General features: G+C 40.0%; 1 protein-coding gene across 3 annotated transcripts in view; it reads left to right on the plus strand.

The window, feature by feature from the left end:
- Positions 1-24,636, plus strand: part of LOC125882226 (disco-interacting protein 2 homolog C-like) — a 94,534-nt gene that overhangs the window by 33,473 nt on the left and 36,425 nt on the right. For all 3 annotated transcript variants that reach the window (XM_049565975.1, XM_049565976.1, XM_049565977.1), the window contains 14 exons: positions 142-264; positions 1,763-1,909; positions 4,374-4,493; positions 8,270-8,467; positions 10,817-10,908; positions 13,345-13,455; positions 14,544-14,667; positions 15,470-15,579; positions 16,995-17,097; positions 17,209-17,273; positions 18,189-18,282; positions 18,408-18,527; positions 20,805-20,919; positions 22,698-22,837. In XM_049565975.1, coding sequence (XP_049421932.1) covers positions 142-264; positions 1,763-1,909; positions 4,374-4,493; positions 8,270-8,467; positions 10,817-10,908; positions 13,345-13,455; positions 14,544-14,667; positions 15,470-15,579; positions 16,995-17,097; positions 17,209-17,273; positions 18,189-18,282; positions 18,408-18,527; positions 20,805-20,919; positions 22,698-22,837 — 1,662 coding nt within the window. The remainder of the gene's footprint in view (positions 1-141; positions 265-1,762; positions 1,910-4,373; positions 4,494-8,269; positions 8,468-10,816; positions 10,909-13,344; positions 13,456-14,543; positions 14,668-15,469; positions 15,580-16,994; positions 17,098-17,208; positions 17,274-18,188; positions 18,283-18,407; positions 18,528-20,804; positions 20,920-22,697; positions 22,838-24,636) is intronic.

A 24,636-nucleotide genomic window follows, 5' to 3' on the forward strand; every position in this document is an offset into this window, starting at 1 on the left:
AATGGATATGGATCCTGAATAGAGTACATAAAAAGTAAATGTACAGGTAAATGAAATGAGATTGATTGCAGTTTCATGTTACCTGTAGCTTTGCGTCAGTGTGCAGACCTCAGTATAACACAGTCATATATGTGCATTCAGGTATTGGCCACCTGTCTCTGAAGAGGAAGGGAGCTCTGAGTGTCGCAGAGAACGGAGGGTCTCTGCGACGATCCTGTGAGTTTGGATCTGACATGCTGTGGCCACCGCCGCTGGAGTCAGACGGTACGTTCAACACAGAAATACTTACCACAAGTGTTTCAATCAGACTTAAAAACAGGGTGTCTGCAGGTCCTTAAAAAGTCTTAACATGTTTTGAATTCAACCGTGTGAATATTAGGCCTTAATAGTCATGAAATAATCTTTGATTTGAATTTGTGAGGTCTTACTTACAGACATTTGCTGTCATTTAATTATCTTTTGATATTTATTTATTAATTTATTCATGTTTATTTTTTGTTCAAATGAGTCAAGCTCTTCTGCATCCAGACCTCTGATGTTCCCAATCTTTAAACCTGTCGCTGAACCTAATGCTGTCTTTACTTCATCATTTGCTTCTAACCTGTTTTCAAAATGTAGATTAAGATTAGATGTAGATTAACTTAACTCACTCCAATAACTGTATTTCTCTGTAAAACCTACCTCCATGTGGAATGCTTAGAGAAAACACTGATTTGTCCAAAAATCACCCTTAAATGTTATTAAAAATTATTTTTATAAGGTCTTTAAAATCATTAATGATACCTGTAGACACCCTGTAGAAATAAAACCATAAATTCTTGAATCACGTGTCAAATATTTCCAGGAAAACAGACCTGTTAGGTTCACAGCACATATTTTTGATATTGATTTTAGGCCAGGGTCAGACAAAAGATCCAATGGCTATACTGATAGCCTCCAATAAATGTGATTTATTTGCGATTTTATGTTTTGATAGTAATCAAAGAGGCTAAACTAAATAGAGATGTGATGAGTGGTTTTGAATTTGGGCACACTCAACACTGTTTGCTATTGATTTCACATTAACAGATATTGACAAGCTTCTTACGATGAAAGGATTGGCTTTGACTTTTATGTCTGGACTTTGTGTTGAAGAAATCAGTTAGATGTCATGCGGGTGTCTTTGGAAGAGCAGGTTTTGTGTCAAATTTTTAGCTTTTGTGTAGTAAAATAAGCTTTCATTTAAGTTTACAAGACAAGGCAAGTTTATTTATACCGCACATTTCAGACTCAAAGGCAATTCAGGGTGCTTTACATAAAGCATAAATATACAAAACAAGTAGATCAGAAAATAGGAGAATTTAAAAAGAAGGGACGCATTAAAAAGTAGTAGAAATACAGTAGATTTCAAGGATTTACAAAGCGTCTAAGTACAAGAATATAACATCTTTGCAGTGGCAAATAGAAACCTTTTAAGCATGGATTTAAGAGAGCACGTAAGTGTTCTAGAAACTTATTTGACATCTGTGGTACACAGAAACTGAAAGCTGCTTCAGGCTGCAAAGGATATGTTGTTTTGAAACAGGTATTAAATAGATTAAGTTTAGTGTGTGCCTGGGATGTGACCCAAATTAACACAGAAACATCATAATGTGTTTATTGGGCAATAAAACAAAGCACTTGACAAACAGTACAGTGATGAATATGAAAAATGAGTTACCGCTGGCTGTCTGTCTCCATCTGCCTGCCTGCCTCACTCTCTCCCTCCCTCATCTCCATCCAGAGAATCACTCGGCCCCCCCGGACGTGACGGGCTACTCCTCGGACTCGTCCCACTCCCACACCGAGCGCCATCACATGGCCAATATGGGAACCATTGCCAGGAACACACAGAAGTATGGCAACGCAGAGCGCATGGAGACCGGCGATGGTGAGAGTCAGCACCGCACCTTTAGTCTGCTCCCAACTGGAGCCTCAGAATAAAGATACTGAAGTTGGGTAAAAATAGAAATGAGCTCAAATTGGACCATTGCCTTAGAGAACTGACCAATTACACTGCAGCTGTTCGTGTCACTCCCCTGAATGAACATATTGGACTTTTAACCCTTCGTTGTTTTTCGTTTTCTTTAAAAAGAAAGCTGACTCCTTTTCAGCGTGCTTCACAATCATGCCGTCACAGTTAGAAAACTGAGAGCTGTGCAGAACAACCAGTCTGGGGTCCATTTAGCAGCTCCACAAGAGCAAATGAGAACTAAATGCCTCACTCTAAACAAATAAAGGGGCAAACTCACAAAAGGATTGCACGGCTTTTTCGGCCACTAAACCTGCATGAGTAAGACAAAAAAAAAGTTGCAATTCTCAAAGCACCCACTAAGGATGAAATGCACCCTGAATGCCTTATTTCCACAGAGTTTTGATTTGTGTCTTCATTTCTCTATAGTATACAGAGTATGCCCCTAGTGTTGAATGCAAGGAAATGCATCTATTTACAAATGGATAAAAACGCCACAGCAGAAATGGCAGAAAAGATCATTCTGTGGAATATGTGTTCGTAGCAGTACAGAGACAAAAACAGGACCAATAATTCATGATGTCAAATGAGGGAGGAGGTCAGCCTGTCACTGTGTAGCCAGTTTTGTGAAACACTCTGTTGCAAGACGTATGATTTACTATGTATGTTCTCTATATGATACAGAGCTAGCATGCTACCAATGCTAGCAAGCCAACAAACTTTTCACTTCGATAAAACTTATGAATAGAGCTGTACGTTCATCAGTCTGTTAGGTATTTTTTTATGCTAACTTCCTGTAGCACAGTGCATACAGTATACAAAAATGGAAGAAGAATTAATGGACTTATGGTTGCCTCCCATATGTACACACGGCTGCATGTAAACGAAGCATAACTGTGCTGCTATACAAATAGTTTATTAAATGCAAAATGATGTGAAATACAAGCTGCCTTTCCTCTCAGTCCGGTGCTCAACTGACTCAGGGAGCTTTAGCGCTGGATTGCAAAGCACTATCCATTTAGAGATGGTGAAATTTTAATGTTTCTTAATGTAAATATCTTTCTTTATATTTATTTCTTTATATTTAACTTTGCTTACAGACAGCTGGCAAGCAATTTTAACATGCCAAAAAGTAGTGCCCATTGCCCACCCTCCGGTGTCTTGGCTGCTCTGTTTTCTGCACCACCCGGGTCAGGTGGGAGCTAGCTAGTGGCACTGCTCATTTGGCGATAGTCCCAAGCAGGTCAGCTTCGCTGCAGAAACATAGAAGCCACGCTCCAGTCTCCATCCACATAACCCCAGTGAGTAAGTGGCTTCATTTTTAGCCGCAAATCCCCTGTATCATTGTTAACAATGTTAACACCACTAGTCGCAGTGACTCTGCTAACATAGCCAACAGTGATACCATAATTAACAATGCTGAAAGAGGTTGCAGCTCAAGATTTAGCCCTTTAGTTACTGGGGCAACCTGCGGGGGAGACCAGAAGGCTGCCACAATATTTTCACAGCAATGCTGTTGGGTCAAGACAGCGTTTCTAACAGTAATTGCTAAGTAAGCAGCGCTGCTAGCTAGCTCCCACCAGACCCAATCCATGCACAACGCAGTAGAAAAAAGAGTAGCAAAATGAACCAACAGACTGACATGCATAATCAGTCAAAAATATTCTTGGTGGTTAACTAATAAACTGATTAACTGTTGACATCCCTAACTGGGATATTAACATGTCACATCTAAAGTCCTTGACTGAAGTTTTAAGGAATGCCTCTTCAAATAATCAGTCAGGACGTGTGTGTTCTGTTTCTCTGCAGTGTTCTTGGCACAAAGGCTTTGCTACATGGATAATTGCAACAAGACACAAAAAAGGGCCAAATGCACCCAGCTGCAAAACTTTATGGGCATGTTTGCACTGCAATATCACTAGCGCAGTGTCTTTTGTGAATTGGACCTTGAGACTGGGCAGATAGTGGTTGCAAGTGATGTGCAACTCATGGTGCTATCAGCGGCCACATTCTGGTCTTTGTGAATTTGTCCCACAGTGTTTATTATTCAGTTCTTTTTTGTGCACCATCTAGAGATATAAACGAGTAATCTATCAGCACTCACTATCTTACAAAACCTGCCATAACATTTGAGATTCAAAGGAATCATTGATAAGATAACAAGGACGGTCTTGCAAGCCACTCAGGCCCCCAAATTTCATTTCAACTGCGAAGAATTAGGCCAGAATATTATCCCTATCCCGAGTGGATAAGAGGAAACTTTATTTATCACAAGGGAAATTGTTGTGCAGCAGTTGCAGAACAAAGTTGGAAAGAGTGCAAATAAAATATAAACAGTAAAGATTATCAATAAGATGCAAAAAACAAATGTGTGTTTTTACAGGTGTTCCAGTCAGCAGTCGCGTGTCAGCTAAAATCCAGCAGCTTGTGAACACGCTGAAGCAGCCTCGCAGACCTCCGCTACGAGAGTTCTTTGTCGATGACTTTGATGAACTTCTGGAGGGTTAGAAACCATCTTTGATTCTGTCTGTCTGATTGTTCAGTTTTCCAATCTACCCTCTTAATTTAGAGTCATGAGAGAATCTGTAGAGGGTTCCTTTAATATCACTTGGGTTGGACAGGTGAGGGACGCCATATGTTCCTTGTGTTCAGGTGTTCAGGTTCACTTCACCTCATTCTGTCAGAGTTTAAAATAAGTGTTTGTCATGGGCAAAACACCTGGAGACACAACACAGTGCAGAAGCTTTAAAGGGATGTTATGAATTTTTGAAGTGGGGCTATATGTACTATGTGCTGTAGGTACTCGTCCATAGTCAGTGTATTACATACAGTAGATGTCACTTGGCAGGGTTGTTAAGCAATGTGCTGCTATGAGCGGGGTCAGCAGCAAGCCGTATTTTAGCCACCTAAAAAAATCAGTATCAGTTTAAAGGGAAATTTCGGTTTATTTCAGCCCGTTTCCTATCGTCCTAAATTTGTTTCAAGTCACTAGTGACATAGAAATAATAGTTAGCATGTTAGTCGTTAGCCTAGATACAGCTGTAGCGTCAGACCTGTTAAAACGTAATTGACCGGGCATCCTTTCAAGTGCAAAGTTAGTCCACTAAACAAGCTTCTTCTCCACAAAGACCGCCTCATATCATTAGGATAAATGTCAGAGAACATATAGAAAACGACATGTAAACGTATTGTCTTACCTTACCGGTGTGCTGCCATGTTTGTTGTTTACCATTTAGCTAAGGCTGCTACCGGTCCCATTCCTTGCAACAGAGGTATTCCTCTTCTGTGGGCATTGGGGTACAGCGTTCACAGGTAACATTACACCACCGAGCTCCAGAGCTAAATCCTTCCAGCAGCCATTCCTCCTCTGCCGTCCTCTACCTGTTGTGCCTCTCTCTCTCTCCTCCTCCATTCTTCAGTTTCACAAAGCTCTTCGTCAGTGTATTCTGGCTCAAATAAATAAGGGCAGCCATCGCCTCTCGATATGGAAAGCCTATATACTAACATTCCACATTTAGGTGGTCTTCAGAGTTGTTGTCTTACCTTACCTCTGCTTCCCAAAGCGCGGCCGAAATATCGCGAGAACAAGCAGCGATCTCATACCGTGCCTGAAATCTCGTGAGAACAAGCAGCAGCAGCTGCAAGGCAGAACACCAGACAGTAGCCTGAAAAGTTAATTCATTTATTTTATGAACGATTTATAGAATAATGGCTGACTTTTTGCCAGATTTCGACTTTGTGGAGGAGGAATTTGATTTTGCAAAGTTTGATGGCTGCCCTTATTTATTTGAGCCAGAATACACTGACGAAGAGCTTCGTGAAACTGAAGAACAGAGGAGGAGAGAGAGAGAGGCACAACCGGTAGAGGACGACAGAGGAGGAATGGCTGCTGGAAGGCTTTAGCTCTGGAGATTGGTGGTGTAACGTTACCTGTGAATGCTGTACCCCAATGCCCACAGAAGAGGAATACCTCTGTTGCAAGGAATGGGACCGGTTGCAGCCTTAGCTAAATGGTAAACAATAAACATGGCAGCACACCGGTAAGGTAAGACAATATGTTTACATGTCGTTTTCTATATGTTCTCTGACATTTATCCTAACGATATGAGGCGGTCTTTTTGGAGAAAAAGCTTGTTTAGTGGACTAACTTTGCAATTGAAAGGATGCCCGTTCAATTACGTTTTAACAGGTCTGACGCTACGGCTGTATCTAGGCTAACGGCTAACATGCTAACTATTATTTCTATGTCACTAGTCACTTGAAACAAATTTAGGACGATAGCAGGCGGGTTGAAATAAACCGAAATTTCCCTTTAAGTGTAGTCTATAATGGGAATATTTTCACCACTTTTACCTTTGGTGATTCTGACCTAACCCTTTAAAACACCAAATTCACATAATAACACCAACTAACTAACTGATGAGGCAGCGGTAAATCAGCAGCTCAATACAATTTGTCATCGGAAAAGGCGGTCTCGTAGCAAGGTAAACCGGTTAAAAAGTTCTAAACACAGTTTACTAAACTAACCACTAACTACTGTCAGTAATTGAACTGGTGTTGATTTGTCTAGGTGAGTAAAATATGTTTTGCTGCTGCCCCTATCCACAGCAGTTCATTGCTTAGCTTCCACTGCGATTATGATTCCTGCTTCTCCAAACTGGGGGCGTGCCGACTGACATCTACTGTATGTAATACACTGACTATGGATTAGTACCTCATACAACCCCACTTAAAAAAATCTAAATAATAAGAAATTCTTAAAATGATGACTTTATAAACTTGAAATAATAAATAAGTATCTTCAAATAATGACTCACTTATTTTGAAGTAATGAGTAACTTATCTTGAAATAATAAGTAAGTATCTCAAAATAATAAGCTAGTGTCACAAAATAATACCTTACTTATCTGGAAATAATAGGTTAGTATTTCTTGATAATGACTTACTAATCTCAAAAGAAATTAGCATCTCAAAAATGAAAATAATTCATGAGTTTGTATCATAAAATAATGACTTTGTATCTTGAAATAATGACACCTCACCTGGAAATGATGAATTAGTATCTCAGAATGATTCCTTAGTATCTCAAAGTAGTAATTTAGTTTCTCAAAATAATGATTTTCTTATCCCAAAATAATTACTTACTTATCTTGACATCATGAGTTAGTATCTCAGAATAATGACTTAGTATTACAAAATAATAGGAAACTCTCAAATGAGTTCCTAATCTCAAAATTATTTTGCAAAATAATGCGACAACTGAAATAATAAGTTACTAACCTCGAAATAGTATCCCAACACAATGAGAAACTCTCAAAATAATGAGAAACAGTTCTTACTGATCAAGATCTTTTTTTTTTCATCATATTGGCGTAAATTGGCTTCCACAGTGAATGCTGACAGAAATACAGTGTAAATATTTAGGTATTACTGTGTTTTAACTATGCATTAAATTATCAAGAAAGAAAAGGAAATGTTGTGCTCTCCTAATATATGTGCTATGCTATCTGCTACATGATTTCACACCTTGATAACTGACACTCACGTGACACACACTCAGTGCAAAGAATGGCTTTCATCTGCAGAGTCATATGGAAAAGATAAAAGGACCAGATGATGATCCGCCTGGTTCATATAGAGCACAAAGTTCTTCACAAAGTGTTTTGAAATACAGTATATACAGTATATTGTAAGAATCTCAATGCCAGAGATCTCTACAGATCATTGTGTCTGTCTGCTGGATGCTTGACTCTCACCATCTGGCTGCATTTTCTATCTTTGTCTCCTCATTTCTAGTCAGCTTGTCTTCGTTAGAAACCTTGTATTATAGGGAAAAGTGCTGTCTAGCTGAATGAAAGTTATTTTAGTGTATTTTGGATACATTTTACAATGTGTTGTAAATAACCTTGCTGTGTTTGTACAAGATAAAGTATAGATTAGGGTTGATGTGGTGGTTAATTCACTCTGGATCCACATTTGATGACAACAGCTCAAAGGTGAATCCTGCCAAATCCTTCCCCTTTGCTGCTTCTAAACTAAATGTCAAAGGGAATCTGCTGCCCGGTCACACATTTTACACATTCCCACAGTACTTCTGTGTTAATAACAGGTTCACCTAATTAATTATCCGTGTATCTGAGTGTGATTACAGCTTCTTTACAGCTGTCTCACTTCCACTGGCTTCTGCTAAATGTTTCCATGTGGTGTTTTCACGAGTAAACAAACTGTGAGCAGTAAAGGTTTGTGAGCTGATGATGTTATCTGTCTCCTCATCTCTAGTCCAGCAGCCGGACCCCAATCAGCCACGGCCAGAGGGGGCGGAGATGATGCCAGTGCGGGGCGAGGCGCTGGGGGTGGTCACCAACTGGCCTCCGTCCCTGGAAGCTGCACTGCAACGCTGGGGGACCATCTCCCCTAAAGCCCCCTGCCTCACTAGCCTGGACACAGCAGGAAAGCCCCTCTACGTCCTCACATATGGTAACTAGGCGCTCCTGTCATCCAATCATTCATTTACATCATGTATTTGTGCAGCAGTGAAATAAGATTATATACAAATTAAAGTTTATTTAGCTGTTGAATTCACTGCGGGTTGTTCTGGATACTTAAACGGTGAAAAATAAGAGTTATTATTCAGCAGCAGAGGTTTTTAGAGACTTGTAGAAAAACAAATCCATATCTTTGCTCCCATATGCGCACACATGCACTCCTATGCTGTCCTTTACACATACACACTCAGACCATGACAAGGCACTAAAACTCAGATTTGAAGTCAACAGCAGCAATTTGAGTCAGCAGATCTGTGACAAAACCCACAACTATTGGAAGTGGTAAACAGGGATATGGGTCAGGCTGGGTATCATTAAAGCAAACCTCTCATGTTTGTATTTTTCTCGATACAAAGCAGCTGTACAGGAGTTTTGCCTAAAAAAATACACCAATCAGAAAAAATACAAAGAATCTGACCAGCTTCCTACAGTTTTAAATATTCTTACTTTGGTCATTATCAAATAAATTACAGTTTATATTCATATTTATCAATATTGGCAATAAACATGGAGCCCATGTTAACAGGTTAGAGCCACCACACTGTTGGTTTCTTTCTGTTTCAAAAGAAAAGCCATCTGACAACATTTCTGTGACAGAATCTCTTCATTTGTTAAAGGGAAATTTCGGTTTATTTCAACCTGTCTCCTATCGTCATAAATTTGTTTCAAGTGACTAGTGACATAAAAATAATAGTTAGCATGTTAGCCGTTAGCCTAGATACAGCCGGGGCACATAGTAGCGTCAGACCTGTTTAAATGTAAGTGAACAGGCATACTTCAAGTGCAAAGTTAGTTCACTAAACTAGCTTTTTTCCCCACAAAGACCATGTTGTCTTACCTTACCGGTGTGGTGCCATGTTTGTTTACCATTTAGCTCTGCTTTCCAAAGCATGGCTGAAATATCGCGAGAACAAGCAGCGATCTCATACCGTGCCTGAAATCTCGCGAGCTCTAGATACAGCCCAGCTTTATACTACTCCAGGTGGAGGTGTCTCGTCCTCGGTCACATCCAGACCTTAAAAATAAGGCTGCAACCGGTCCCATTCCTTGCAACAGAGGCATTCCTCTTCTGTGGGCAATGGGGCACAGCATTCACAGGTACACCACCAATCTCAAGAGCTACGCAGCCTTGCAGCAGCTATTCCTCCTCTCTCGTCCTCTACCTCTTGCGCCTCTCTCTCTCTCCTCCTCCGTTCTTCAATTTCACGAAGCTCTTCGTCAGTGTATTCTGGCTCAAATAAATAAAGGCAGCCATCAAACCTTGCAAAATCAAATTCCTCCTCCACAAAGTCGAAGTCTGGCAAAAAGTCAGCCATTATTCTATAAATCTTTCAGAAAATAAATGAATGAACTTTTCAGGCTACTGTCCGGTTCTGCCTTCCAGCTTTTGCTGTTTGTTCTCGCAAGATTTCAGGCACGGTATGAGATCGCTGCTTGTTCTCGCGATATTTCTGCCGCGCTTTGGCAAGAAGAGCTAAATGGTAAACAAACATGGCAGCACACCGGTAAGGTAAGACAACACGTTTACATGTCGTTTTCTGTATGTTCTCTGACATTTATCCTAACGATATGAGGTAGTCCTTGTGGGGAAAAAAAAAAGTTTGTTTAGTGGACTAACTTTGCACTTGAAGACTTGAAGTATGCCCTTTCACTTACATTTTAACAGGTCTGATGCTACTATGCGCCCCGACGATAGGAGACAGGTTGAAATAAACCGAAATTTCCCTTTAACACGAGGCTTTTTATTGTGAAATATCGTCATGACCATGTTGTTGACAATACAGTGGCTTGCACGGCCCCTGAATGAGTGGGGTATAAACAGTAGTTATAGCAGCAGGCAGCCCTGCAGCAGTGCTGCAGCAATAACAGTGTCAGTGTGAACACTGCAAGCAGGTAAACTGCAGCAGTTCAGCAAGGTAGCTGTAACGCACTGCTCACGCAGGCAGTGTGGCCTAGTAGGCGTAAGTGTTAACAGTGCTAAAGAAGAGGCTCAGTTCAAGCACAATGTCAGGAGGGAATATAACCTCCTTTTATACATTATTTAATGTATTTAAATAGACAACACTTACTTTTAAGTACAATCCATAATGAAATTGAGCAGACCTCTCCTGACCACTGAAAACTCTTAAACGTCATCACTGAAGGCAGTTTTTTCTTTTATCGACTGTATGTCCTCAAAATAGAAGTCCAAGAACACACACTCATATCCTGTGAACTCTGTCTCTACCGCTCCCTCCCTCCCTCTCTCACACCCTCGTATCCTGTGTCCTGCTCCCTGCAGGGAAGCTGTGGTCTCGCAGCATCAAGCTTGCCTACAACATCCTCCACAAACTGGGCAGCAAGCAGGAGCCCATGGTGCGGCCGGGTGATCGGGTGAGTCACACGTCTCCACCACTTCACATGCTTTTCGGTTTCGAGTCTTCCTGCTGGTCTCTCTGTAGCAGTGTTCATTTTTGTAATACTTCTGAAACCTGATAGTTTTGGTTTTTTGAAATTGTCATTTTTTTGTATCTGTCGACATGATGTACAGTCTAAGCTTTTGTCTTGAAATCTGTAATTATGTGTTCTTGCAAAGAGTTAGATGAAAAGATCGACACTACTCTCATGTCTGTATACGAAATCTGAAGTTACAGTCTGCAGTGGTTAGTTTAGTTCAACATACAGGGAGGAAACAGGAGGAAACAAGAAGAATCTGCCTACCTCTAAGGCTACATTCACACTAATACATTTAAAATGTGTAACTATTGATACAGTTACACTGAGCATCCGCACTACTTTGGGATTTAAAATGGAAACCTTTGAAAAGCTGCTATACATGTTTTAGTTTGAAAACTTCAGGGTTGCGTTTTGGAAACGATGGTGCAAACACCCACGTTTGCTACCCGATTTGGTCTTAGCAGTCAAGACATGTCAAGCCAAAACATTGGCCTACACACCTTTTGTGATTTTAACCATTTTGTGTGGGTCCTCCTTCCCCATCACCAGGGCTTCTTTGGCGATAGATCCTGGTACTGCTCTGATATGTCTCTGCATTTGCTTTGCACCAACTCCCAATCTGTTTTCCACCGCCTTTACTGCCTTACGCTCATGTGTTACTTTTAGTGACAGTTCCACCCTGTCGGTGGTCCAAGCAAAGATATCGCCGGCCTTTTTGCCTTTTTTTTTTAGTATTTTCTATTTGCTTTGTTAAGTACCTCCCCGTTTTCAGTCTTTACGCTAAGCTAAGCTAATCATATGATGGCTCCAGATTCATACTGTATGGAAAAGGCAAAATGAGAGTATTTCCCAAAATGTCAATCTAGTCCCTCAAACACAGCTAAAATATACCACATCCTCCTTTAACTTACAGTCAATTGTATGAGGTTGGCTGAGTGGCTGAGGCACAAAAACAGAGGAGCCCAGATGTATTAATTTACAGGTGTTAACCATCAATCCTGTGCTGCAATATGTACAGTGCAGTTGTGGAAATCAAAAAATAATACAATACTTGTAAAAAATAAAAGAAATAACAAAAATTGCAAAAACTGGGAGCAAAAAAGAGACTCAGCTCTACACTGGGCAATGCCCCTGTAACTCACAGGCTCTACACACTTGCTGTTCTCTGCTTCTAGGTATGACCACAGGTGAACTCCTCAGTACCTCCAGCCTCCTCCCTTATACCCGCTGGGTCCTACAAAGATATATTGATCAGTAATTGATAAATCAACTGTCCCACAGAAGATTAACATTTGGTACATAACATGTCCTAACATGACAGTTAAATTACAAAACATTCTAAAACTCATTTTAGTCAAATATTTATTCAATAAGTGATATACAACGCTTTGCTCTTTGACAAATAAACACACTCCAGCTCTACTGTACCTGACACTCCTGTCAGTTGTCATTAACCAATAGGTACCCTCCTGTACAGTTTCAGCAGTTTCAGGTGTAAATAGAGGACACAAATACAGCAGAGAAGAAATGGGCGACAAAGAATTGGTTTTCCATGCTTAACACTTCTTATAGTTGAAATAAATATAAGTCTCTGTGTATTATTTCTTATTTAATACATTTGTGGTGCTTTGTCACACTGTGACCCACAGTAGAAATATATTAACACTTTGTCGGCGGGCCTCCCTGCATTCACAAACAGTAATGATGAGTAATGATCATAATCATCGTTAACACTACAACACAGACACCTACGGGTGGCTTGATTTAATTATTAACAGAAGTGATTATGTGGCATGTTTGTGTGTGAGTCTGCATCTTAGAAAAGGAAAAAAGCCTGCACACTGCTCCAAGTCACAACTGTGGTTTATTAGGACAATGTTTCGATCCCTTCTGGATCTTCGTCAGGTCAAACAGTCGACCTGACGAAGATCCAGAAGGGATCGAAACGTTGTCCTCATAAACACAGTTTTGACTTGGAGCAGTGTGCAGGCTTTTTTCCTTTTCTTTGACGCTCGTTGACAGCCTTGCACCTACCGGTGATGTGCGTATATCTCCTCCTCCTCTACGTGAGTTTGCATCTTACTCATCAGAAACAGGCTGCCCCCGTGAGAAATTGTTTTTGAATTCTCCATGATGCCTTGTTAGCAAAAGTTTTTGGGTCCAAATGATTTTCAGACTCATGGAAAGGTCAGGCAGGTTATTAGTCATCTAGCAAATTAAAAGAACACTGGTCGTTTTTAGCATACAGATAGATTAACTTGTTTCAGTTGCTTAGAAACTGACATGATTTACTTTCTTAGCCATGAGCATACATTTATGAAATGGGCTGACTCCTGTTCTCTGACCCCAACTTGTCTTCCCTCCGTCTCCCAGGTGGCACTGGTGTTTCCTAACAATGACCCTGTGGCCTTCATGGTGGCCTTCTACGGCTGTCTGCTGGCTGAGGTGGTCCCTGTTCCCATAGAGGTCCCACTAAGTCGCAAGGTACTTGATGAAATGTTTTTTACCTTGACAAAGTCACATCCTGTCACCTGGCTGTGCTGCACAACAAATCAAACACTCTGAAGCTTATCTATAGGTGCTGCTCTCCAATCTCTTTCCTTTAGTGTGACACACAGGATTAGTTTCTCCACAGGAGGTCAGGTAATTAGATTTTTACAGCGCTGCTGTGTAATGTTAATCCTCTCGGCCTCGGCCACGTCTGTTTTTTACTCATACCCGGGAGCTCCAGACTCCTGCTGTGTTTCATTTCAGTTCTGTTTGTGTGGACATCTCAGTGATACTGCACACTGTTGAAACAATGTTTTGGGTCTCAGCTGTTTGCTTGCAACAAGTATTTCTGAGAAAATAATCCTGTCTGAACAGCAAGCTCAGAAACATGTCAGAAACAAGTTTGACAAGCAAGAAACAAGCCCTCCTGCTGCCCTGCCATCACACACAGAAACCCTGTCATCAGTGAGGTTACAACTGTTGATCCTCCTGCCGTCACCTCCTGGGACCGACATGTCTGAAGGATGGAAGGCTCAACTTTGACAAAATCTTTCTGAAAAACAAAATGCATGTTTTTTAACTGCCAAATGTATCACTTTACGTAATCTCAGCTGTTTCTGCTCCCTCTGCAGCCTCAGTGAGACGCAGCTGCTTGTCTCTGCGGGGCTGTCAGCACAGGGTCGGCATGGTTACACAGTGATGACTGCTGCAGCAGGAAAAATGCCTTTTTTCGCTGCACATTTGCCGCCTCTCTTGAACCCCCCTTCCCCCATCCTGCATTTGTGCTGCAGGATTTTCCATAAAATTTCAAGTTTCAGCTAAAGAAACAGTGCAGCAGCAGCAGCAGCAGCAGCAGTGCAGCTAACATCACTTCTATCACCACCTGTGCTGTGTGTGAACGTGTAGTGTTTTTGTAGAGGCCGATGAAACACCACAGTGTTTAGTAAATGGCTTGGGTCCAGTTATTTCCACAGCTTTGTTAAACTGAATAATTAACTTGGTTTTTGATTCATTGTTATATGTTTTTGATGATAGAGAGTGCATAACTGTGTCCTCTCTTCCCTCCCTTTATCGTCCATTAGGATGCCGGCAGTCAGCAGATTGGATTCCTGTTGGGCAGCTGTGGTGTTACCGTGGCGCTGACCAGTGATGCCTGCCATAAGGGACTGCCCAAGAGTGCAACAGGAGAGATCCCGCAGTTCAAAGGTGAGAGTGAAACTCATCAATCATCGCTGGATTGTAAAGATGTTTCTCTGTGGGGGAGGGGAGGTCTGTCTCAGTTCTCATAATAAGAATACGAGGAGTTGAGAATGAGTCAATACTACCTTACTTAAGCGCTTCCCTCTTTTATCAGATGTTTTTGATTAATATTATTGCTGCTTAATGTGTGTGTTGCGTTTCACTGCTGTAGATTTTTAAGGCTGAGCTCATTTGAACTCCTTTATAAACTGGTGGGTAGTTTAATCCACAGCAATGCATCATTTTCTTTAAGATCGTCATATGTTGCTGCTTTATAAAGTCAACTTTTTGTGGTGTCAGAGCAGCTCTGTTTTCAGCTTTGAGACGATGCATTATCCGGCTGATCCAAGAAGGTTTTTAAAAAGTTTATTAAGCTTAAAAAGTAGGAGAATTTTCTCAACACACAAAAGAACACTTTGTTCTTCAGTTCATCACAAACGTTTAACATCAACACATCAACAATCTAGAGATACATGATTTTCACGGGATGTAGTGGAGTAAACTCAAGTAAAGTACAAGCACCTTAAATTTGTACGTAGTTACAGTAATTAAGTAAATTTAACTCCCAGGATAAAGCCTGAGATGAATGTGATAAGGGAAAAATCAAAGAATCAGTTTTTCTTTGTTATAGTTTCCTCTTTTCTCTTGTCATTTTAGGTGAAATTTGAAACACCCGAGTTTTTGGGGGGGTTTTTTGGTGGTTTGATTATTCTTATAGAAACTTTCCCTGACACAACACCTCACTCTATCTCTCTCTCTGTCCCTGCAGGTTGGCCCAAGTTGTTGTGGTTTGTAACAGAGTCGAAGCACCTGTCCAAGCCTCCGAGAGACTGGTTCCCTCACATCAAAGATGCAAACAATGACACTGCATACATAGAGGTGAGCTAACAAACTCAGCTGGCACACACACACACACACACACACACACACACACACACACACACACACACAATGATAAAGTGTCTTCTTTATTGTGGACACGTCAACAGAAGCTAGGATCTCTGTTGGTTTGAACTGACATTCTTCTGGTCACCTCACCAACCGATAACGTCGGTGCTGCGTCGGCTGGAGACTTTATAACTAATGTGGCGAAAAAAAGTTTTAAAAAAGTGAAATATCATCATTTTCATAGAGTATTTAATTAACCCTGGTGGTAAATTTACTGCTGCTAAAAGAAAAAAAGACAACGATAAAAAACAAATAATATGCAGTACTTAAAAAATATAATTAACTGTTTAATTTAAGTTGCTGTATTAATTGTCTCATCTGTTATTTTCACCTTGTATAATCAACCGAATATTTTTTGCCTGGTTTCAAATCATCCAATCAGGTTTATCTCACCTTATTTTAATTTTTCTCTTTTTTATTATTGTCAACTGAATATCTTAGAGTTTTGTTGGACTGTTGGACAGACAACATGAAACACTTGAAAATGCGTTCTTGGGCATTTTTCACTTTTTTTTTAAATTCTATACAGTAAGAATTGTACCAAAGTAAATGAGTTGATCATAAAAGTGTTTAACAGAGTAAACAAAACCTTGGTATACACTACTTTCCCTGATTTTGTCATAATGTCCCAAAATCCAAGTGTTTTCTTCCAGCTCACTGTTCATAATCTTATGAAATATTCAAAAGAAAATTGAATTTAATTAAATTATCTGGTAATTCATCTGCCGTTCAAGTGATTTTTTTAAGCAAATATGCTTAAATTTTTCCAGTTCCAGTCACTGAAATGTCAGCATTTGCTGCTTTTTCCTGTTTTATATCATTGTAAATTGCGTTTTGGATAAAACAAGGCTTTTGATGATGTCATCAAGGACCAAACGATTAATGGAGAAAATTATCGGCTTATTATTTGATTATGATTAGTCATTAGTTGTGGTTTTAAAACCCAACATTGTCCACAGATCAGTTTGTGTATTGTAATTTAGTGTTTAGTTGATCTTAGTTTTGCACAGTTATATGTACATTTTAAACTGTTTGTAACTGTTTCTTGTCTATATTTTTGTCACGTGGCTGTGCAGCATTTGATTTTAATTTTTTTTTCGTACACTAAAACAAGAAAGCTAATTTCTCATGTGAAAACCTATTTTGACCCGATCTTATGTTAGTGTAGTTAAATTGAGAATATTTTAATGGGCCACTTTTTATATCCACGCCTTAATAACTTGCAGACATTTTAAAATGAACCAGTGCCCTCTCACAATATATTTTAAGAAGAGGAAAGGTACCAAAAGGTTGATGGAACTTCCTCTCCTGTGATGTGACTGATCAGTCTGTTGTTTCTCTCTCAGTATAAAACCTGTAAGGACGGCAGCGTGCTAGGAGTCACAGTGACGAGGATCGCTCTGCTCACACACTGCCAGGCTCTCACCCAGTCCTGCAGCTACACCGAGGGTATGCACACACACACACACACACACACACACACACACACACACACACACGGTTTAGCTTCCAGGTCATATTTTGTAATGTAACCCTTTTCCTCTCCCTCTCTGTCTGTAGCGGAGACCATAGTGAACGTTCTGGACTTTAAGAAAGATGTGGGCCTGTGGCACGGCATCCTGACGGTAAGACCTGTCCGCCAGAGGTCAGCGGTCAGAGAGCAAGACCATCTTTTCCTGTTTGCTTGCTATGATGTCAGGGATATAAGCAATAACGGCAGATTAACAATCTTTGCTGAGAAAATCATAAGTGCAAATGTAAAATCTAGCTTTGCAGCCAATATTTGAAACACAGTCACACTTTTACAGATCAGATCCTTTTTAAAAATATTTTATGGAAATATCTAAAGCTTCAGAGATTAAACAATTAATCGCCAACTAGTTTAATAATAGATTAATGGTTTTATTTTTTAGTAATTTTCTTAAGAATAAAAAAAGTCAAATTATTTCTTTATTCCTTTATAACAATAAACTGAATATATTTGACATTTGAGGGCGTCATTTTGAGTCTAGGAAACACTGATTGACATTTTTCACCTTTTTCTGACATTTTATAGACCAAACAACAAATCGATTAATCGTGAATATAATTGACACATTAAAGAGGAAATTCTAATTTTTTGAAGGGGGCTGTATGAGATACTTATCTATAAGCAGTATATTACATACAGTAGATGTCAGTCAGCAGGCCCCCAGTTTGGATAAGCAGACGGGAGTACACTCAGAAGCTAAGTAACATATTGCTGTGCATGCGGGGGCAGCAAAAAAAAGTATTTTAGCCACCTCAAATCAATATCAGTTTAAGTGTACACTATATTGAGAGTATTTTCATTGCTTTACCTTTCCATCAGACATCTGTCTTATTGTGTGTCTTTGGTTTGGTTCTAAGTAATCTAAGAGATAATAATAGACACAAACAGGATCAGAAACATGTTCAATTTAAATTACAGGATGGATCATTTCACTGATCTTGTTTTAAGTGAAAGAATGGTGAAAAACCCTTTGTATGTGAACATGGCATTATGTGTGTCTGTCGTGCAGAGCGTGATGAACATGATGCACGTGATCAGCGTGCCCTACTCGCTGATGAAGGTCAACCCTCTGTCATGGATCCAGAAAGTCTGTCAGTACAAAGGTCAGACACATACTCAAACTGCCACTCAGCTCAGTCAATTCACTCCATTCACCTGTCTGTCAAACAGTCTGGGAAATAGATTAAATGCTAATTTTCTCTCTGTCTGTCTCCGTGTGTGCGTGCAGCCAAGGTAGCGTGTGTGAAGTCCAGAGACATGCACTGGGCTCTGGTGGCCCACAAAGACCAGAAGGACATCAACCTGAGCTCGCTGCGCATGCTGCTGGTGGCCGACGGATCAAACCCCTGTAAGGTCACACCCAGCCTCCACAGCGGAGCTCTTTCACTAACGTGGGGAGTTGAGAGAGGCATGTTTGAGATAGAGAATGTCAGAGAAATGGATAAACTCTCTTGGGAAGTCAGGAAACTGGGTCACTTTACAGGAATAGAGCAGGATGTGTCCGTCGCTGCACATTTGGTACAATAAATGAATTTCTGCCCGACTAACGAGACTAAATTATAACAGTAAGAAACTAGGAAATTGTATTATTTTCCAGTTCAGAACCATCAGTTTGTAATGTTTTAGCCCTTTAACTACAAATTGCATTTTGTTTTCATCACAGCTGACCACAATAAGTTTGTTTTCAATGTTTTAGGCTTCTGTAAGGTTCAGTTCAATTCAGTATCAGCTTGCAGAGACTTGAATTGTGAAGTGTATTCTGTAACAATGATATTATTGTCATGCGATAATGCAGCTGTGAGCAGTTTTGAAACCTTCCCTCTTTGGTACCTTGAAATGCACTGCAACATCAGCGTCACAGGCTAAACTGCCTAGTTTTAAATTGAAGAAACCATTTTTAAAAATGTTTTAACCTGCATGTAACCAGCATGAGTGTCTTGGTCGAGGCAGCTGCAGTAACAGTAAGTTACAAACAAAGAACTGTATGTCAGATATCACAAGATATGCCACTAAATCAGAATGAAACAGAAGTATACAGAGGTGTAATGCATTCACTTGAAAAAAAGAAAACATTCTGTCCTGTTTTTCTGAATGAAAGAGTTCATTCATTTAGAATTATGAGAAAAGTTTTCATGAAAAAAAATACTGTTCTTGTTTTTCTGAATTAATGAGATTATTACAAACAGGGTAAATACTTTTTCTCAAGTGGATGCATTACACTTCTGTAGAAATTACACATTTCCCCTTAAATAACTTTTCGAGGCTCAAAGAGGCAAAATTGTAGCCTGGGATCCAGAGGAATCTGTCAGCTGATGTTTTGCTCTCTCAGACAGATGCATCTGGCCCCCCTCCCGTTCAGACAGATTTCCAGCCGACCCTCGTCTGGCCAATCACTTCCATTTATCTAATACGGGGCTGTTTTCCAGACGATGACTAACTACTTGCTGAGCCTTCGCGCTTTACACAAAATATGTGATGACTTCATTTTTGGCTTGTGCGACCTTGTGCCAGGGACACTATTGCACACACAAACCTAGCTTAGTGAAGAGAAGCGCCACTGAGGAAATTTAAAAAACAACCAAGATGGCTGCAGCTGACGTGGAACTTTCTGTCAAAGTTCTATTTTCAAATTCAGATGGTAAAAACAGCAACAGTTGTTTAAAGACATATTGATGCCACACATCACGGCTCATCTCTGCATGCTGTAGTCTCTTTACATTTGTTCACTGCTCAGCGCTACGTCATGTTGTCTTGCTCTGATTGGTTGTAGGCCTATCCAAATACACCCCTTTGAAATCAAACATGAACTGAGAGGTTTAAGACTGAGGACCTTTGCACGAGACTTGTATTACCTGGGGACCTCTGATCATTTGTAACAATTGTGGTGATTGTTTGTGATGTTAATCATTGTCAAGTAAAAAATCCACCATAAATTACCTACCTGATTTTGCCAAACACAGAGGTCATGTGATAATATTAGTCCTGTGCTAATCGGCATCTCTGTGATTTAGGGTTGTATTTAGGTCTCCTGTTTTCTCTGCGCCTCATTTCAGTCTCTTTCCCAGTCGAGAAGCACGGAGGCTGTGTTGGTGATTATAAAAAGTGTTTTGACAGCATTCTGGGTGCAGCAGACTCATCTTGCTACACAGCATCAAGACGCGGTTGCAGAAAAGGCTCAGATCAATCAGAAGAGCAATATCTTCGGAGATAATGGGATGGGTGACATGTGACATGTGTCTTAGTTTATTAACCAACATTTAAACTAACATCAGTGTGTAGCAGTGCTGTCATTATCTTTGGTCACATTCATGAATTGGTCTGGCGATGCTTAATTCTTCTTACACCTCTGCCAAAAAGTTTTTTTTTTTTTTTTTAATGGTCTCTGCTAATGGCATAACCTTTAGCATAAAAATAGCACCAGATTTATACAGCCCTGAGTAGTTAAGTTATTTAGGATAAAACATAAGTACAGAATGATCATTTGAGCGTTTTTTATATCATTTAGGGAGCTTTTTAGAACCTCACCTAATGGCTGTTTGATTTCTTGTTTCATGTCAGGAGTAAAATTGGTCCAACACCTGAACTGAAACACTTCTGACAGTTTATGTCTGTCTCTGTCTGTTAGGGTCCATCTCCTCCTGCGACGCCTTCCTCAACGTCTTTCAGACTAAAGGGCTGAGAGCCGACGTCATTTGTCCCTGTGCCAGCTCGCCAGAGGCCTTGACAGTGGCCATCAGGAGGTACACACACACACACACACACACACACACACACACACACACACACAGAAGCCCAAATATGCAACCAGCCCCATACACACACACACATTCACCTATGCAAACACATCCACAGAGGATACACACTGTAAACACATAATCACACATATACAAATTCACACAAAGTAGTGAAGTCCAGTTTATTTCCCTCTGCTACAAAGGGGACGTCACAGAAGGAGCCAGTCTGCACCTCCAATAACTAATCAGTCAATCACTCAATACGGACTGCTGCACAAAAAAGCAAACCACAAAGTCAAACTGGATTGAATCTCAAACTAGATTCACTGTTTTGTTTAATGTTTGACACAGAAGCAGCAAGAAAAATGGGCATTCCACTTGTCAAATCTTCAGATTCAGCAAAGACCAAACTATATTTAAAGGAATAGTTCACCCAAAAACATTAAAGAATTGTATACAGTACTCACTAGGAAAGAGTGAGTATACCATCATCCTGTATCAGTACTCGGAATTGGTGGAGTTTAAACTGGGGGTGGGTGTGACTTCAACTGGAAATGGGTGGGGCTTAACCAGAAGTTGTTGTTTTAAGCCTGAAATTAATTGCTTGGTCAGAAGTTGCTATATTTATTATGTGTGAGAAAACTATTTACAGAGCAATTTCAGAATCAAGCTTCAGCTCATTTTTGATTTGAGTCCCCTACCTTACTTCACTCTATTACTTTGCTTTCACACTACTCTTTGGTATAGGCCATAAGGCTCCAAAATAACCATCTTCTTACTTTACAGCTTATTTACAGCTCACAGATACCTAATACAACACAGTCTCTGGCTTTTGTTTGATATATCTAGTGTTGGCTAAAAATGTTGTTGCACATTTCTGGTCGATCGTTAGCACCGTTAGCTCGTTTACTGAATACCAATGTCACACTGTACATACAGCTGAGTCCCATTCAAACTTTTAAATTTTATATGAAAAACAAAAACAAGTGTCCAGTATTCATATTAAATGGCCAAATCTAATTCAACTGACATAATTCTAAGTTGGGTACAGCGCCAATCTATTGCTAAACAGTGTACTTCCCGATTATCGTCCTGTCAAAGAATTTGTTGTGCGCATGTGTGGAAAAGAGAATAATCTGAAAATGTTGAAGCCTCAGTCAAACTATGTTTGCACTGATATGCTTTAGTTGTTTAGGCACTCCGCTGTCCTTAACAGAATTCAATAGAAAACTTTTTCTGGGACCGTGGAGCCTTGAGAGTTAAGTAATATGAAATTGATACTGTTTTTGGGTAAATTATTCCTTCAAAAAAACAAGAAGTGGTTGCAAAGTTTTGAATGCAAAAGCAGTCTGAAATGTGAGATTTATATGTTGGATGTCCACCATGCTATTTTTTTTTATGTTCTGTTATTGTAACTATTGTCACTGATCAGCTGATGTTTAAAAACATTGACAAAAATACACAGGTACATTTATACTGCATCATATGCAAGCGTACACACTAAATAACATACAGTAGGCTGCCCTGGTTGCTCGCTGGGCAGAGCGTGCACCTTTAAGGATGAGTCCATATACCCCGGATGCCTGGGCCTTTTGCTGCATGTCATCCCCTGTCTCTCTCTCCACTGTCTGCTCCTGTCTCTCTGTCAAGAAATAAATAACATACAGTATGCTTAATCAAAAAAAACTGTGAAACATTGTACTTAAACCCCTGTGATATGGGTTAATGACAAAATGAACTGTGTGTGCATTTTGTGTGTGTGTGTGTGTGCATTTTGTGTTTAGGCCGGTGGAGGACAGCAGCCAGCCTCCGGGCCGAGGTGTCCTGTCCATGCAGGGTCTGACCTACGGGGTCGTCAGGGTGGACACAGAGGAACGCCTCTCGGTGCTCACAGTACAGGATGTTGGCACTGTCACACCAGGAGGTATGTCTGTGTGTCTTCGTGTGTGTATGGTTGAGGTCTGAGGGGGATGTAGAGTATTAAACGTTCAGCGTAGGGACACTTGGGCTGCTCTTCACATTATGTTAATGGTTGAGAGCAGTGACTGTATTTAAAGGTGGACGATACATCTTCACTTCCTCCACTGCACGGAATGAAGCCAAAATATCACACACACAAGCCCTGCCATCTTGGGCTTTTGGAGCCAGAGTCTGTGCAGTAGTTATCGAGAAGTGGAGCCACTGCATTGAGTGCTTGTCCTTGCACTGGTACGACCCATACGCGAGCAGCGCCATTGATTGCGTGTACACTGACTGACACACACACAGCTGTCAGTCATGATGTCATATGTCCTTTTTAAAGCATCAAGTAACTCATTAAAACCAAATTTATCAAAAAAATAATGACTTGAACATACACCAGTTTTACATGGAGGGGGGCGGGGTTTATGACGTCTTCTGCAGCCAGCCACCAGGGGGTGTTCGAGATGTTTTGGCTTCACTTTTGGGGAGCTGTCATGTCATCTATCTTTGTAAACAGTCTGTGGCTGAGACAGGATGTTTATGGGTTACAGATTGGGTGGTTATCTTGAGGCTTAGAAATTAATAACGATTTTTTATTATAAATGAATCACAGCCAAGTGAATTCAATCACAGTTTGTTTAAAAAAAAAAAAACAGGTTTTCACTGACACATGTTGTCAGTTTGTCACTTGGAACCTTATAAAGTTGCAGGTTTGAAACTGTGATCATAATATTGGTCTGAATTTTTATGTAGATCAATAAAAAGAAAATAAAATATGTTATTAAACCTTAAAACACAACTGAAATGTGTCAGTAACAACTTAAAATTGGCTTCTATGGAAACCAAAATGTCTTGTCAGATTAGTAATCATGTTTATTTGTTCTGTGATCTGATAGCTCCAAATTTAAATCTAAATTTTGTTAACTTTATTCAGACAAAAAAACCTGTTTGCCTACAAATTAGGATTATTAATACATGTAAGGTTGCTGTAAATTAAAGCTGTAGTACATGACCACCTGTACTGTGTTCCTCTGCAGACTTTAACTGTCGGCCTTGTGTTGTCATGCACTGAATGGCAAAAAATCCATTAAGTCCATTAAATCGTAAAATTAGTTTTAAGGGTGTGTAAATGTGCCGCCTATCCTTTTCATCAATGTCAAATTTTTTGGGAACGTTGTCTCTCCTCATGACTGAGCGAGTTAAGTGGGTTCAGCGTTCCGTTTTCAAGGGCTTCATATGCCTGAAAAAAACACACACACACACAAAGACAGAATAGTTTTCAATATGGCTGCAATCCATTTTCATCAGCTGAGTTTGGTCTGTGGGGACAAAGTCACACAGATAGTTTAACAAGGTAATACGGAACATAAAAAAGCTTTTAGGACGTAATACATCATCTGCTCAGGTCATAATGAAGAATCCACAGACACCAGTGACTTTATTACATGACTGAAAAGTTGTTGACTGAATTAAATCTGTTTTAATAGTGCACAAAACTGTTTACACTTAATGAGGGCTGCAACTAGTGGTTGTTTTCATTATCAGTGAGTCTGGAGATTACATCCCCGTGGTCTATAAAACAATCTGTCCAAAAGATACTCATTTTAGTGTAATAAGTAAAAGAAGACCAGTTCATATTTACAATGCAATCATTCCAGTGTGTAAATTAACTAGTAAGTACACAACAACATGGGCAAAGTATTCTTTCAGTGTACTACACATATCAAATCTGATTTTTAACAGGAGAAAGTGCTGCTACAC

This window comes from Epinephelus fuscoguttatus, linkage group LG21, assembly GCF_011397635.1.
Source record: "Epinephelus fuscoguttatus linkage group LG21, E.fuscoguttatus.final_Chr_v1".
Classification (NCBI taxonomy): domain Eukaryota; kingdom Metazoa; phylum Chordata; class Actinopteri; order Perciformes; family Serranidae; genus Epinephelus; species Epinephelus fuscoguttatus.